The sequence below is a fragment of the Rhinatrema bivittatum genome, chromosome 19 (assembly GCF_901001135.1).
Source record: "Rhinatrema bivittatum chromosome 19, aRhiBiv1.1, whole genome shotgun sequence".
Lineage (NCBI taxonomy): Eukaryota > Metazoa > Chordata > Amphibia > Gymnophiona > Rhinatrematidae > Rhinatrema > Rhinatrema bivittatum.
Window position 1 is genome coordinate 11,331,462 of NC_042633.1, and position 16,519 is coordinate 11,347,980.

At 45.5% G+C, this 16,519-nt stretch overlaps 1 protein-coding gene across 1 annotated transcript in view; it reads left to right on the forward strand.

The window, feature by feature from the left end:
- The first annotated feature begins 264 nt into the window (after positions 1 to 264).
- LOC115081145 (vomeronasal type-2 receptor 26-like) overlaps positions 265 to 16,519 on the forward strand; it is a 54,794-nt gene continuing 38,539 nt past the window's right edge. The window contains exon 1 of the mRNA XM_029585651.1: positions 265 to 405. Within this exon, the coding sequence (XP_029441511.1) occupies positions 265 to 405 (141 nt within the window). The remainder of the gene's footprint in view (positions 406 to 16,519) is intronic.

Here is a 16,519-nt window from a genome sequence, read left to right on the forward strand (position 1 = left end):
CACCAGCTCTTAAAGGGGCCAGTGCGGGAGATTGCAGCACAGCCCCAGGATGACGTCAGACGCCCTCAGGGTACTTAAACCCTGCAACGAGACCTGTTCCTCGCCTTGCAACGAGGTTCCCAGGTTTACCCTGTCTTCAGTTGCTGCGTTCCTGTTCCCGCTTGGTTCTTGTGTTTCCTGATCTCGGACTGGCTTCCTGTGTTTCTCGGCTTCTGACTCTGGACTGGATTACGACGACTCTTGGCTTCTGACCCGGCACGGCTTATGGTGTTCCCTCTGGCTCTGGACCTCGGACTGGCTTACGACGACTCCCGGCTCTCGGACCCCGGTGTGGCCTACAGCGATCCTTTGGTTTCTGATCTCGGACCGGCAAGCGACGACTCCCTGGCGCACGACTCTGGACTGGTGAGCGACTACCTAGGACTCCATCTGACTCCGCCCCCGCGGGTTCTCCTAAGTCCCAGCGGCCGGGTCCCTACGGGCTCCTCCTGGGGGGACGCCGGCTTCCAGGGTGAATCTCCTAAGTCCCAGCGGCCGAACTCCTACGAGCTCCTCTCGGGGGAGGCTCGGCTTCCAGGGCGAAGATCCTCGCACCATCGTACCAGCTTTCCCGCCTCATCCGTCCTTGCCACAGCCCTTGGTCGCATAGGGCTTTCCGGGATCCCACTTCAGCCACTCAGAACTCGGTCCTTGCCGCCTTCCGATCGGGGCTTCCGCTGCTACCTCACTCAGCGGCTCGCCATCTGGTTCCGATCGGTCCAAGGGTCCACGAATCCAACAATCCCGACCACTGATCATGCCAAGGAATGCTCGTACTGGCAAGATAAAGATTTCTATTCACTGTAAATGAAACTAAACATTCTTGCTAAATCAAGGCTATTGCCATTATTAACATTTTTTAATTCCTCGCCAATCTGTTTTTAAACTAAACACACAAATTCCTGGTTTTAAACTAACAGATCAATTCATTAAAATGGAGTTTTCTCTTCTGTCTGTTTTCTCTTGAGAAATGCTGTTCTGCATTCTTACACTAGCCCCCCCCCCCCCCTATTCTTACTTTCTGCTGCCAACCCTTTAACTGCCAGTGTCCTTTCAAGTTCTAAACTTTAACACTAGTAATTGCTCCTTCAGCAATCAAATTGTCAATATCCCTAATAGAGGTGCTCTGATGTTCCCCAAAGAGTTCCGTTGGTAATAGTTGCCACCCTCCTCTGGATAAAACAGTTAACGAACTCTGAAATCATATCAAAATTGTATCTTAATGCTATAAGTTCCCTTAAATCTACCATTAATTCTCCTAAGTCTGAAACAAGGAAAAACAATATCTGATAATAAATTAAATCTAATTGTTATATAAAAGTAGCTTCAAATGAGCACATTTTTACACAAACATGTCTTACAATTCCGTAGTACAGGGCAGAAAGCAGGAACACTAAACAAATAAAGGCAAATAGGAAAAAAACTTTCTTATCGCAGAAGCAACTCTAGAATTTCTCATCTATTTACTGGCATAACACTTTCCTAATATATGAACTCAGAAAGGCAGAATGTAGAAAAAGTAAAAAGAAATGTTTATCTCATCTCAGAACTCTGTCAAACATCCACTCCATTCAAAGGGAAAGGCACTCAGAAATTAACTACATGTTTCACCTCATCTCTCGGAATAAACAGTATTTATAGTATTTCATTACATATAATAGGGATAAAATATCACATTTAACTCTATACAGGCAAACGAACTAGTATCACTTCTGAATAAGCTTCTATTAAGTCTACTGGACAATTTGGGAAAAAAAAATCTCTTTTTTTTTCTGTCTTTAGCCCAAGCAAGGGATAAATCTGATTCCTTGCTCTCATAAGGGGGAGGGGAGTGTAAAAATGATCCTGCCGCTTGGGAATCTGATCCTGTGCCCATCTCATGCTTTCGTGTAATCATGAACATTTTAAAATAATGCAAAGATTATGTTAGAGATTTTCCTGTCTTTTTTTTATGCTTAATAAACTGCAGAGATTGTTGCAAAACCTAAGCTAAAGAAAAACTTCTGTCCTCAGACCGGCTCGTAAACGCATTCCGCTCCGCCCACACAATCCATTTTCTCTTACAATGCTTAGTAATGATTTTATCTTCATGCAGAAACACTTCACAAACTAATATTAAGGCAATCATGCCTCTGATACTGAGCGTGTACCACTAAGGCTTAATAAAACAAAATTGTAACTCACCGCAATGATCACGATTTCTATTTCGGCAATTTTTTTGCTTACCTCATCACGGGGAAGTGCCGGCACTATCTTTCATCCAGTAATCAATCACGTTGGGGTCACAAATTATGTTCAGTTACCTGGGGCTGCGTAGCCCAGGGATTTCAGATCGTTATCTGCCTTTGCAGGGAGTTCAATAGAATCATTACCTCTGTTCTCTATGCACACAGAAAGTTCAATCCCGGAGCCAATGCTCCTGGAGAGAAGGCCGGCCATTCTAGAATAATTAACAAGTTCTTTTCTTAATGAATAATCTTTATTAGTAAAAGGCAAGAAAGGAATATATAATTAGCTTTCTTGGTAGCAGCACAGTGCATCTAAAAGTGATATACTGCCTAATCTGCTCTTTTATTACAAGATACATCATTGTCTTATATACAAAACTAATGATGTCACAATGCCATTATCTTGGTACACTCCTTCTTTCCAAACTCAATAGCCAGGCCTTGAAGAATCAGCATGTTCTTACACAACAAGTTTCTATGCAGCCTGCTTCTGCCTGTCACCCAAGGACTGTTTTGTTTGCTCATAATGACAAATCACATTCTTTCACTTGTGCAAAGCTGTTTCATTATTTCATTATTTAATTATTTAATCCAGGTTATTATCACTCAGCACCCGCCTGGATGGAATGGCAACTTTGGCTGCTCCTGTACCACTGGTGGCCATCCCATTGCCTCTAGCCACACTATTTGAACCTCCTTTGCATTTGCCAGCTCCACCCATGTATGTTGGGGACCCGAAACAGTGTTGAGGGTTCTTGAATCAATGCTATATGCATTTCTCCCTCCAGCCTTCTCTGTTCCCCAATGATTCTACAGAAACAACCTTTGTACTTTCCCTTCTAGATGGTAAAATCTTGGCCTGGGCCTCCTTCTTATGGGTGGGTGCATATCACCTCCTCCAGGATCTGCAACACTTTGACAGAGCCTTCAAACTGGTATTCGATGAACCCTTCCAACTGACAACAGTCGGTTTGAACCTCCTTAACTTGCGCCAAGGGAACCAGACCCAGATTGACTATGCCATTTGATTTTGCACCCTGGCCAGATAGTTTAATTGAGGAGAAGAAAGTCTTCTCAGCATCTTCTTAGAGAATGTGTCCTTTCGAAGCAAGGACAAGCTGGCTGTTCGTGATCTTCTGGAATCCATGAATGGTCTCATCAAACTGGTTGGAAGGATCAACCATCACCTCCACAATGGGCGAGGGAGCTCTGCCCTCTGTGCAGACCTTTTACGCTAGGTCCCTGGTTTCAGTGCCAGCCCTACCTTTTGCTTACGGTATCATTGGCTCAAACATGCCTCAAGGAACCTATGCAGCTCAGCCAGGGTTTCCTCGCCCCTTAGGAGAAGCTTCACTGATTCCAGCTGGAACTATGTCTTTAATGGGCTCCAGTTCATGCAATGCCTGGTGAAGCTGGGAAACTACAGAGCCTAGGACCAAGAGGGGAGGTGGTCCTAGGCTTCATGACCCCAGCACCTCAATTGACACTCCCAGTGACAATTGCAGTAAATGATGAGAAATTCACCATGCAATCCTTGGTTGATTCTGGCTCTGGAGGGAATTTTGTCATAAAGGAACTTGTTGATCATATGCAGCTTCTTACAGTTCCCAGGAGAGCTCTGTTGATAATTTCCTCCATTCCTTTGGCCAGATTATACTCGCCAAAGCATCCTTGACTATATGCATTGGCTTTCTGCAGGTGAAGAGTCTAGTTTTCCACATTATTGATAGAGCTGTTCATCTTAGCGTGTTAGGCCTCCCGTGGCTCCCACTCTACTCTTTGCAATTTGACTGGGCTTTGCTGCAGCTCACCAGCTGGAGCCTCCAATGGATATAACCTTTCTTCAAAAACCCTGCCTTCCCCATGCAGGGTCAGATTGTCAAGAGAGGGATGGAGAAGACACTGGTAAAGCCCCAATGTGGGCTGTGCCAGCTCACCAATGAAGGGAAATCCAGATCCAGGATGAATCTGTCTCTATCCCTGCTACAAGATATTTGCATCATTTTTCTCAACCTACCCTGGTAAGACCCAATTTGATAACTCTTGATTCTTTATGGGAGGCTATAGAAAAGCTTGGAAACTGAAATTCTTTGCAACTTAATAGGGGTGTGCATTCATTTTCGATGTATTGGCAATCCACAACGTATATGTCCCGAATCGTTGTATTCGTGGGGTCACGAAATGTATGGTGAACCCCCACGAATACAACGTATCTAATGAATAAACCCCCCACCCTCCTGACCTCCCCAAGACTTACCAAAAGTCCCTGGTGGTCCAGCAGGGGTCCTGGAGCCATTTCCTGCACTCGGGCCGTCAGCTGCCAGTATTCAAAATGGCACAGATAGCCTTTGCCCTTTCTATGTCACAGGGGCTACTGGTGCCATTGGTGGGCCCCTGTCACATGGTAGGAGCACAAGATGGCACCGGCCATCCATTGCTCCTACCATGTGACAGGGGACACAGCCAGAGTGCAGGAGATCATGCCAGGAGGACCCCTGCTGGACCACCATGGACTTTTGGTAAGTCTTGGGGGATCAGGAGGGTGGGGGATTGTAGTTAATTAAATTTAAAGGGTTGGGATGGGGGGGTTTTTGGGAAACAAATACATATGTAACTAATGAATGGATCAGGGTCTCCTGAGAATGGATGCAACGGATTTGGCTCCCCACAAATAAGAATACCGAATGGGACAAATCCATCCCTGTTGCACATCCCTACAACTTAATCCTGTTGTGGACAGAATCAATGCAAGTGAAAATAGAGTTAACTTCTTGGAAAAGTTGAATGACTATCTTCAAAAGGAAATTGAGGAAGTTAAACAGGAGGTACAAGGTTTGAAGCCTACCCAGGACCTACTCATAAATGAAAATCAACATTTGCTGAACAAACCTCAGAATTTGGAAAATGTAATATGTGGGAAAAATATTTGTTTTATAAATTTTCCTAAAATTCCACACATGTCACCAAAAGATATATTTAGAAAATATCTTATGGAAATTCTCAAGGTTCCTGAGATGGTGTAACTTCCACTATCCATATCCAAATCATATTGTTTACTAGAGATGTGCAATTGTTTATCACGGATTAGGCAATTACAACAAAATTGCCTAATTCATCATGGGTCGGGGGCCCCGAACCCCGAAAAGGATTTTCCCTGAACTTCGGGGAAATCAGTTTTACGGGTTTGTACGGGGAGAGGGGCACATTTTTTTAAAATTAAAAACCACCCCAAGCATTAAGATTAACTATAATACAACCACCACCCCCCATCCCGATCCCTCCCCAAGACTTACTAACATCCCTGGTGGTCCAGCGGGGTCCCGGGAGCTTTGTACCTCCATGCCCGGAGTGCCAGCTTCTCTCAAAATGGTGCTGATAGCCTCTGAACTACTATGTCACAGGGGCTACTGACGCCATTGGTCAGCCCCTGTCACATGGCCATTGGCGCCATCTTGTGCTCCTGCCATGTGACAGGGGCTGACCAATGGCGCTGGTAGCCCCTGTGACATAGTATGGGCAAAGGCTATCGGCGCCATTTTGATTACTGGCAGCCGACAGCGAAATCGCTCTGGACCCCCGCTGGACCCCCAGGGACTTTTGGCAAGTCTTGTGGGGGTCAGGAGGCCCCCCCAAAGCTGGCCAAAAGTCCCTGGGGGTCCAGCAGGGGTCCCAGAGCAATCTCCTGCCCTCGGGATGTCAGCTGCCAGATATAAAAATGGCGCCGATAGCCTTTGCCCATACTATGTCACAGGGGCTATCGGCGCCATTGGTCGGTTGCTCCTACCATGTGACAGGGGCTGACCAATGGCACAAGTAGCCCCTGTGACATAGTATGGGCAAAGGCTATCAGCGCCATTTTGATTACTGGCAGCCGACGGCCTGAGGGGAGGAGATTGCTCCGGGACCCCCGCTGGACCCCCAGGGACTTTTGGCCAGCTTGGCGGGGCCTCCTGACCCCATCAAGACCCCCCTGGACCACCAGGGATGTTAATAAGTCTTGGGGAGGGATCGGGATGGTGGGTGGGGGGGTTTGTATGTAATGTATTAAAATGAATTTAAATGCTTGGGGTGGGGGTTTTTTAGCTTCGTTTCCTCGTGTCGTTTTTTGGGCCGGTTTCGGTTTTTTTCAGTTTTCCAAAAAACTAGAGAAAAATCGAACTTTACCACGAAGTATCTGGGTCAAAAAACGACCCGGTAGAAAAAAACGTAGCACATCTCTATTATTTACCTCCTTGAAGAGGAAACAAAATCAAGCCCGATCTCAGGGTATGTATTCTTTAACTCCAATTATGGATATATTCCAATTTCTGGAAACTTCGCATTGTGGAAGTGGCCACAATGGTGGTCACCTTTGCATTTGAACTTGATGGTGATTGGGTCCTGAGATTATTCTGCAGACACCATTCTGAATTTTTCTTTTCATCTTTTTTTTTTATGTATGCATTTTTTTCATCTTAAAATCAGACAAACACAGAAGAGGAGGCAACAATTTCTAGTGATGCAACCCAGAGTTTGCTCAATTAGCTTTTTTTTTTTTTTTTTTAGCAATAAACCAGTCTTGCAGTCTGTGAGGAATGAGTTAATTCTGCCTGTCCCTCATTTAGTAGGTTGAGTACCCTTAATTTGTATAACCCACTATATTAATACTGCTTTCCTTTTTCCTTTCTTTGAAATTGTGTTATTGCATTCCTTATTGTAGACTTATGAAACTGAAGAAAGAATGCATAAATAAATAATAATTAAAAAAAAAAACCTGCCTTCACCATCCAAACCCTACTTGCCCCTTCATTGTCTAAGTAGACATGTCCACCCTGGGGGTAGGGGCAGTCCTAAGCCAGCACTCCGCTAATGATGTTCTCTACCTGTACTCCTTCTTTTCATGAAAATTCTCACTGGCAGAACACAACCATGGGATTAGTGACAGGGAACTCCTGGTCATTAAGCACCACTGGCTTGAAGGGGCTCAACATCGCATTATCATCTACACAAATCATAAAATTTGGAGCACCTCCATCATGTGCATTGACTGTATGCTCAACCAGCTCACTAGTCCCTATTTTTTGCATGTTCCAACTTTGAGCTAAGGCATCCATCAGCCATCAAGAACCTTGGAGTGGATGCCCTTTCCCAGTCCTTCCAGACTGAGGATATTCTGGAAACTCCCAGACATATTATTGACCCAGCTAGGATCCTCCTGGCTGCCACCATGACTGTCCTTCCAGGGAAGATGATTGTTCCTCACAAGCTTGTCTTACTAGGCTACTCCTTTCAAATCATAATAATCAGTATAGTTTGTTATTGCCGCTTTTCTGATATACAAGCATCTTGAACAGACACCTCTTTGTTAGATTAGGAACTACAGATTTATCGGCGTGTTAGGATTTAAAAAAAAAAAAAACCCATTATGCAGCTTTTTATAAATTGTCCTGTTTCTCTCTGGCATTATTTCATCCAGCAGATCGCTAATATATTTACTAATTTGACACACTAGTTGTTTAAATAATTGCTGTCTGCTGTCACATACGGGGATTTTGAGGACACACCCCCGTTAGTTTGATTGACATCTGAATTGGCGCGGTTTTCAGCGTTTAAATCTCCAGCACCTAGTTTGTTTTCTTTTTTGAGTGTACCCGAGTATGAGCAGTTCGCGATACAATTTGTCCTGAGATTCAACAAATGGGTAAGTGATTTTTTACGGTATTTATTTTCATTGAAGAGTAGCCTTAAAGAGTGGGAGAAAACAAGGTTTTTTAGAGTTAATGTCTATACAGTTTTAATCAGCGAGTATATCTTTAGAGTAACATGCACACAGAACAGTTTTTCTTTTATAGCATTTTCATTAGATTTTATCGTAGTTATTATATGCAGCGATAGTAGCGATTTATGAAGGAGGGACTATGTACTTCTTTGTTGTTTGTGATTAATACAGAGTTATATTTACTACCAGCACCATTGCAAATTTATTTTTTTTTAAAATAAAAAAGCTCCTTTTTAATGATTTCTTTTAAATGATGCTACTCTGGATGTTTTAGTTGTTGGCATAAGCACATAAATCATAATTCAGCATATTTACTATTATTTTTATATACAGTATGCTGTTTGAATTAGTCCATTAATATTTTACAATTGATCGCAAAAATATCAACTACAGTACTACACTTACTGGCACCACTATCAAGAGGTACTTTATTAATCATCATTTACATTTTCAATTTTTTATTTTTTCTTACGCTTTAACCTCTTGTTTTTTATATATATTTTTTAGTAGTATGCATTATTTTTTACATCTTCCAGACCATATGATGCTCCTTGATACAATCTATCAGAATAATCAAGAATTTTAATTTGATGAAACAGAGGTAATGTCCATCATATACATTCCTATGATACTTTTGCTGTTACACACATTGGGGCGGATTTTCAGAGCCCTGCTCGCGTAAATCCGCCCAAAACCGGGCGGATTTACGCGAGCAGGGCCCTGGGCGCCGGGAAGCCTATTGTCGGGGGGCGGGCCCGGTCGTCGCGATGTTTCGGGGGCGTGTCGGCAGCGTTTTGGGGGGGGTACGGGGGCGTGGCTACGGCCCGGGGCGGGCCGGGGGCGTGGCCGCGCCCTCCGTACCCGCCCCCAGGTCGCGGCCCGGCGCGCAGGAGGCCGCTGGCGCGCGGGGATTTACGCCTCCCGGAGGGAGGCGTAAATCCCCCGACAAAGGTAAGGGGGGGGTTTAGACAGGGCCGGGCGGGTGGGTTAGGTAGGGGAAGGGAGGGGAAGGTGAGGGGAGGGCAAAGGAAAGTTCCCTCCGAGGCCGCTCCGATTTCGGAGCGGCCTCGGAGGGAATGGGGGTAGGCTGCGCGGCTCGGCGCGCGCCGGCTATACAAAATCCATAGCCTTGCGCGCGCCGATCCAGGTTTTTAGCAGATACGCGCGGCTCCGCGCGTATCTACTAAAATCCAGCGTACTTTTGTTTGCGCCTGGAGCGCAAACAAAAGTAGGCTATTCGCGCGCCTTTTAAAATCCGCCCCATTCTGTTTTCACTTTTTTATGTTACCATTATTTATGTCTGATGTTGATGTGTTTTTTATGATTTGTTTTACTTATTAGTTTTTATGTATCCATTTATGTGTTGTTGCCCCTGATGCAGCCCCATTGTGAGAGGGCGAAACGCGGCCTGAGTCGGGCTTTTTAAAGATATTATTTCCTCAATAAAGAATCTAAAATTTGGACATCTTGGCTTCTAATTCTCATCTTGTTGCCTCCAACTTCGAGCTAAGGCATCGACCAGCCATCAAGAACCTTAGAGTGGATGCCCTTTCCCAGTCCTTCCAGACTGAGGATATTCTGGAAACTCCCAGACATATTATTGACCCATCTAGGATCGTCCTAGCTGCCACCATGACTGTCCCTCCAGGAAAGATGGTCGCTCCTCACAAACTTCAAGAAAAGGAATTAAAATGTATTGTGAATGCATTCGGGTGCTCGAGAGCGTTAGCCTCTGCGCCACAACCTGACTAATACAACCTCAGGGCTGTCCATGGTCCATGCCACTCATGGGTGAGTGCATCCTGGCATCCAGGCATGGGCAGGTTGAAACAGGAAACTCTCTAGACTTGGAAACAGGAACACTTGACTTGGAACAAGAACACTTTTTTTTACACTTTTTATTTATAAATATTTTTGAAGTATACAATACGAGAAAAGACAAAATATATATATATTGCTTCCACAAAACACTGTAAAGGCAATACAATCATCTGATGAAACAACCCACCCTCAAAACAGAAATTAACTGTTGCGTTGGTGCCTCTTCTCGCCCCTCGCTCCACCCTCTCTACCTCGGAAATGACTCCCTTTGGCTCTGACGGACAGATGCAGCCGTGGCTTCTCTCCACCTCTTGGTGATGATGATGATGATGATGATGTAAGGGCGCGCGCGAGCGAGCTCCAGACTTTGTACCAGCAAGGGCGTGAACCTCGGGGGCGTCCCCCTATAGTGATGTCATCCATTTGCACTTTAACAGGTCTTTGTTTGCTAACCTCTAACGTGTTAGCAAGGAACTCCAACAGGACTTGCTTCGGCAGACCACGATACTTGCAACAACGATCTGAGTCAGCGAGGGGAATCCTTCCCTACTGCTCGGCCTTTTCAAACTTACCAGGAGTACCCGCTTCATGGGAGCTCCGCTCTCTCTTCTTGATTTCAGATTGCCAGAACACTCGGAAGACTCCTCATTGCCTGGAAGTGATCGCGGACGTGAAAACAGTGAGTTCTATTACATAGGAATCGGTACTCGCTCCACGAGGGCCTACATTCCTATAGCTCTGAAGACTCCCTTCCGTCCAAGACTTACAGAGCAGGCCAATGACTAAGTGTGTATCTTACCGCGATTGTTACGTTAGTTTCTCTTGTTAAGATCTTATGTTAAACTGATTTCTTTCGCTTAACTCTCCCGAACTGTAAATCCTTTGTTCATTGTAACTTTATCTTCTGTTTTTTGGTTACCCCTGGTTACACTGTAAACCGGTACGATAAGACCTTCGTCTTGAGCATCGGTATATCAAAAGTATTTAAATAAATAAATAAATAAATAAATAAATAAAATAAGACACTATCGCAGGTACGGAGATCAAGATTTACATTGGCAAGATTGCAGATAGGACCGGTACTCGCTCCACGAGGCCCATGTTCCTAGAATCCTTTACAGGCTCTCTTCTACTCTAGAAGCCATTTCATATACAGCAATTGTGAGTTGTTATTACAGACTGTTTGTGGGAACCAGTGCTTGCCTACGGCTCTTGTTCCTGAACGTACTGAAGACTCTTTGAGGCATAGAGACCATTGCAGACATCTACTATTGTGAGTGTACCATCTTGTATCCAGTATACCCTGTCTACTCACTACTTCTAGTCTCTCTCTACAGCTCAGCGACCCAGAGATTATATTCCAGTATCAGAAGGGGCTTCAGCCTTACCGAACACAGCGATTCACTACTGCCACCCCTGGTGATCCAGCTTCCAGTTAATAAAGAACTATTTGTATTTATCTCATATTCTAGCCTAGCCGGTGGTTCTTCTCAGGATCTCCTCCTGGGGACGCTGTCATCTGCCATCGGCCCAGGGATTCACCATTTCCTCCAAGTGGTCATTCCTTTCACTATCGTCACTCTGTGGGAGTCAACCACTACAGACCACTAACTCCGCTCACGGAAGTATTATATAGACAGCTACTCCTCTTTCTTGAAACTTGCCAGCAGCATACAGATTGCTACTCCGTAGCGGAAGCATGATAGATTGCTATCTCAGTAGCAAAGTACAATATACCTATTGTTCTCTCCTCTCCTCAGAAGAGTATCATTATACAGATTTCCAACTCCTCTTCCTTGGAGAGTTGATCCATAACAAATTTCTACCTCCTTTCCTTACAGGAGCATCTTATAGCAGTTCGCTAACAGATCTACAGATATCTAACTCCTCCCCTCTGGAGGAGCAGGTCATGTTATATCGCTACTCCTTCCCCTTTCAGGAGAACAGCAGAACAGATTGCTAACTCTGCCCTCCTGGAGGAGGAGAGTGTAACATATTGCTAGCTCCTCCCTCTGGAGGAGGAGAGCATACCAGATTGCTAACTCCGCCCTCCTGGAGGAGGAGAGTGTACCAGATTGCTAACTCTTCCCCTCTGGAGGAGGAGAGCGTAACATTAACCTGTCTGGTTATATGCCTCAGATGTTATGATACTTAAAATTGTCATTTTTTAAAGCAAATCTCAAATGCTCAATATCTGAAATTTCTCAAACCTAATCCCACAAATGGTACATCTTTGGACTGGTTTTCCAGAAGGTGGCTATGCTAAACCTGGCAGTCAGAAAAAGCTGACTCACCAGTAACCTATATTCCTGGGAAATCACTGAACCCACCTGTTGCACTGGAGGTAGACCCTCGGCCTGGTGCAGGATTGGTATGGCCCTCTGGTCGGACCCAGAGAGCGCCTGCCACCAGGAGGCAGAGCACACAAGGAGAAAGAGGCTAACTGGAGCTTCACCAATAACAGTCTGGGGTTTCCGCAGGTTGAGCCCTTGGGTACCCGGACCCCCTGGACATAGATGGGCCTCTGGTGGTCTCCCGGAAAGATAGCGGAGGGGTGTGCCCACCACAAGCAATGATGTGCAGCTGATGCAGAATGGATGGATTAAACCCGAACTGGAAGCTCTGGATACTTCAGGGAGGTAGAAGTACAGGGAGGCTCTCTGGGCGAGACAGGAAGTGCCTGCGGGTCTAGTCAAGTGGAAGCCGCGATGAGTTTCCAAGCAGATTGGTCTGGTAGTCACAGTAGGCCAGAAGAGAGTGTCTGAGTGAAGCACAAGGGTCAGAGCCAGAGTATCAGTCCAGGAATAGTCAGCCAAAGCAAGGGTCAATACCAGGGTCAGTTCCAGATGGCAGCCGGGAGAATGGTCAGGCAGGCAGAGGTCACTTCCAGGCAGCAGACAGAAGAATGGTCAGGCAGGCAGTGATCAGTTCCAGGTGGCAGACAGAAGAATGGTCAGGCAGGCAGTGGTCAGTTCCAGGCAGAAGACAGAAGAATGTTCAGGCAGGCAGAGGTCAGTACCAGAGGTCAGTCCTAAGAGTACTACCTGAGAAGGCTACAGAAACACACGGAGACACAGGGAATGAAGAGACGCTGGAACTGGAGATGCTGGAACAGGCGACACTGGAACACACGAGGCAAACTAGAGCACCAACGGTGTTGACCCTATGCAATGCTCGGTGGAGTCCTGCCAGACCAAGAATCCATCCTCTGCATAATGGAGCCAACGGGTAGAACGGTACTCCAGAGATGGACGGCCGGGGTCGAGATCCGGGGCGAGCATTCTTCAGGCAGGGATGGAACGACTCAATTCCAAGGTGAGGATCAAGGGACTGAGCCCTGTCTTATATACAGGGCTCAGGTGATGACATCATGGTGCGCCGTGGAGGAGTTTCCCGTGCTTGGCCCTTTAAATGACCGGGAGTTCTGCATGCACGAGCACGCATAGGTGCGGACCCGACGCCAGCGTGGACGTCGAGCCTTGGCGTGAGGAGCTGCGAAAGGTCGAGGACCTTGAAGGCCCAGGAGAAGCCACAGGACACCGTGGACACTGGGAGCTAGCGGCAAGGCCAGAGCTCGTGGAGGGCTGCACGAGGTGAGCAGGTCCGGCCACGGTGCCAACGCGGCCGGAGCACGCAATAGTACCCCCCCCCCCCTTCTAGGCCTCCCCCTTACTGGTTTGGGCTTCTCAGGATGGTCACGATGGAAGTTTTGTAGGAGAGTCTTGTCACAAATTTGGTGAGAGGGCTCCCAGGAATTTTCTTCTGGCCCGAAGCCCTCCCATGACAGGAGGTACTCCCAGTGGCCTTGATGGCGTCACACATCTAGGACCTCCTTGACCTCTAAGATACAAAATGGCACCGGCCGTATGGCCATATTGCCATATTGCAAAATGGCGCCGGCCGTATGGCCGTATGGCCGGCGCCATTTTGCAATACGGCATTACGATTCGAATGCAGGAGGTCGTTCCCGGACCCCCGCTGGACTTTTGGCAAGTCTTGTGGGGGTCAGGAGGCCCCCCCAAGCTGGCCAAAAGTCCCTGGGGGTCCAGCGGGGGTCCGGGAGCGATCTCCTGCGCTCGTGACGTCGGGGGACAGGAACCAAAATGGCGCCGGCGCCATTTCTATTAACGTACCCGTGGCCCGAGAGTGGAAGATCACACCGGGACCCCCCCACTGGACCCCAGGTAATTTAAGACATTTTGGGGGGGTTCGGGAGGGTGGGGGATTTATTTTAAAGGGTCGGGGTGGGTTTTAGGGTTGTTTTAGTGTGCCGGTTTTTCCCGCCCTCACCCGATTTACAATTTACACGATTTAAAAAAAAAACAAAACCGCGACGATCCGATTCCCTCCCCCCCCCCCAGCCAAAATCGATCATTAAGACGATCAATCACACGATTCACATCTCTAATATATATAGATATAAAGAGTCTTTTTTTGAAATTTTTCTTAAAAGAAAATGCAAATGCAATACTTCCCCTGGGTTAGAATCCAGAGTCTAGAATCTGACATGATATCACGTTTTGCATGCTGCTGCCTCAGGGACTCTCTGGATTTTTGCTCTTCCCGCTGCCTCAGGGAATCTCTGGATATTTGACCATCTTCAAATCTTCAACAAATTATCCACCCCAAAGAGTCAAAAAATAGGTCCTTTGAATCTCTTCTACAATAAAAGTATTTTAGATAAGAATTATGCACATCAGGGACAACAATAGAAATCACTTATGTAAAGGACCAATGCCAGCTGACATGGTCACAATTATGAGGTCGGGTTCATGCAGGACTGTCTGTCAATCACAGTACGTGAATAAGCAGTGAGGTACGTGGTTTTTACATAAATAGACTTGTCTTCAGCAAGGTTGTGCCTAAGCAGTAAAGAATGTCAAAATGGTAGCGGTATTGGTAAGCGTTTTCTAAGTGATTTGTAATGTTGTCCCTGATGTGTATAATTCTTATCTAAAATACTTTTATTGTAGAAGAGATTCAAAGGGCCTATTTTTTGACTCTTTGGAGCGGATAATTTGTTGAAGATTTGAAGATGATCAAGTATCTGGAGATTCCCTGAGGGAGCGGGACATGCAAAAATCTGGAGAGTCCCTGAGGCAGTAGCACGCGAAACGTGATATCATGTCGGACTCTGGACACTAGATTCTAACCAAGGGGGAAGTATTGCATTTGCATTTTATTTTAAGAAGAATTTCAAAAAAAGTCTCTTTATATATAAAATATTTTTGGAAAGGACCAATGATTAAAGGGGACACCGAGCGGTGAAAATACAAGCAAAAGTAAAGCTTGGTATCTGCGAGGTGGTATGAAGGTCCAAGTTATCAATTACTAATAATAAATTATAAAATATAAAATACTGAAAAAGGTTTTTTTATATTGAATAGATAAAAGTTGGATACAACGTTTCTTATAATATAACTATCTTCATTGATCAAGGGACAAGTTTGTATATATAATTGGTGTTTCTACTTTTACTAGGGATGTGAATCGTTTTAATGACGATTGAAAATATCGGACGATATTTTCAAACTCGTCAAAATTTGGGGGGTCCCTGAACCTGATGGGAAAACCCCACAAAATTTTTCGTGGGGTTCTCATATCGTTTTGGGGGGGCAGGAAGAAAGGGCACACAAAACAACCCCCAAATCCACCCTGACCCTTTAAATTTAATTTGTTTGAATCCCCCACCCTCCCAACCCCCCAAAAAATATTTTTAAGGTACCTGGTTGACCAGCGGGGGTCCCGGGAGCGATCTCCTGCTCTCGGGCCATTGGCTGCCACTGTTACCAGTAAATTACAGAATTCTATACAAATCAATCACCTTAATCCATAAAACCATCCATCATCAACTTCAACTTGACCTGGAAATACCTTTCAAACTCTACTCCTCTAACAGACCAACTAGAGACATTTACAAAGGCACTCTTAATGTTCCCCCCACTAAAGCCACACGCCTCGCTATGACCAAAGACAGAGCCTTTTCGATAGCAGGCCCTTCTGTTTGGAACAGTATCCCATCAAACCTCAGACTGGAGCCAAGCCTTTTAACTTTCAGAAAAAGACTTAAAACCTGGCTCTTTCACCAAGCCTTCCCTGAACCACCAGACAATCACTAGTTGGCCTTCTTTCCTACCTGGTCTGGCTCTCCGTTTCTCAAAGAAAAAATAAATGGACTCTGAGACATTCAGGTTAAAGTACCGTTCTTAAGTTTATTAACTTGTACACGCTATGGTAAAATTACTTTTACTGGCCTTTCTTCTTTCCAGCTTGTTGCAAGCTTCCAAGTTCTCGCCCCCTGTTGATTGTAACTTTGACTTATTCCTACTTATTGTTATCTTTCGTTTACGTGAATTTGTTACTCTAGTTTTCTTTTTTCCCTTTGTTAAACTGTAAACCGATCCGATATGGTAATTTACTATGAAGGTCGGTATAAAAAACTGTTAAATAAATAAATAAAATAATCAAAATGGCACCGATGGCCATTTGCTCTTACCATGTGACAGGGGCTATCTGTGCCATTGGCTATCTGTGCCATTACCCTGTCACATGGTAGGAGCAATGGATGGCCCGCGACATTTTTAAAGATGGCGCCGGCCATCCATTGCTCCTACCATGTGACAGGGACTGGCCAATGGAACAGATAGCCCCTGTCACATTGTAAGGGCAAAGG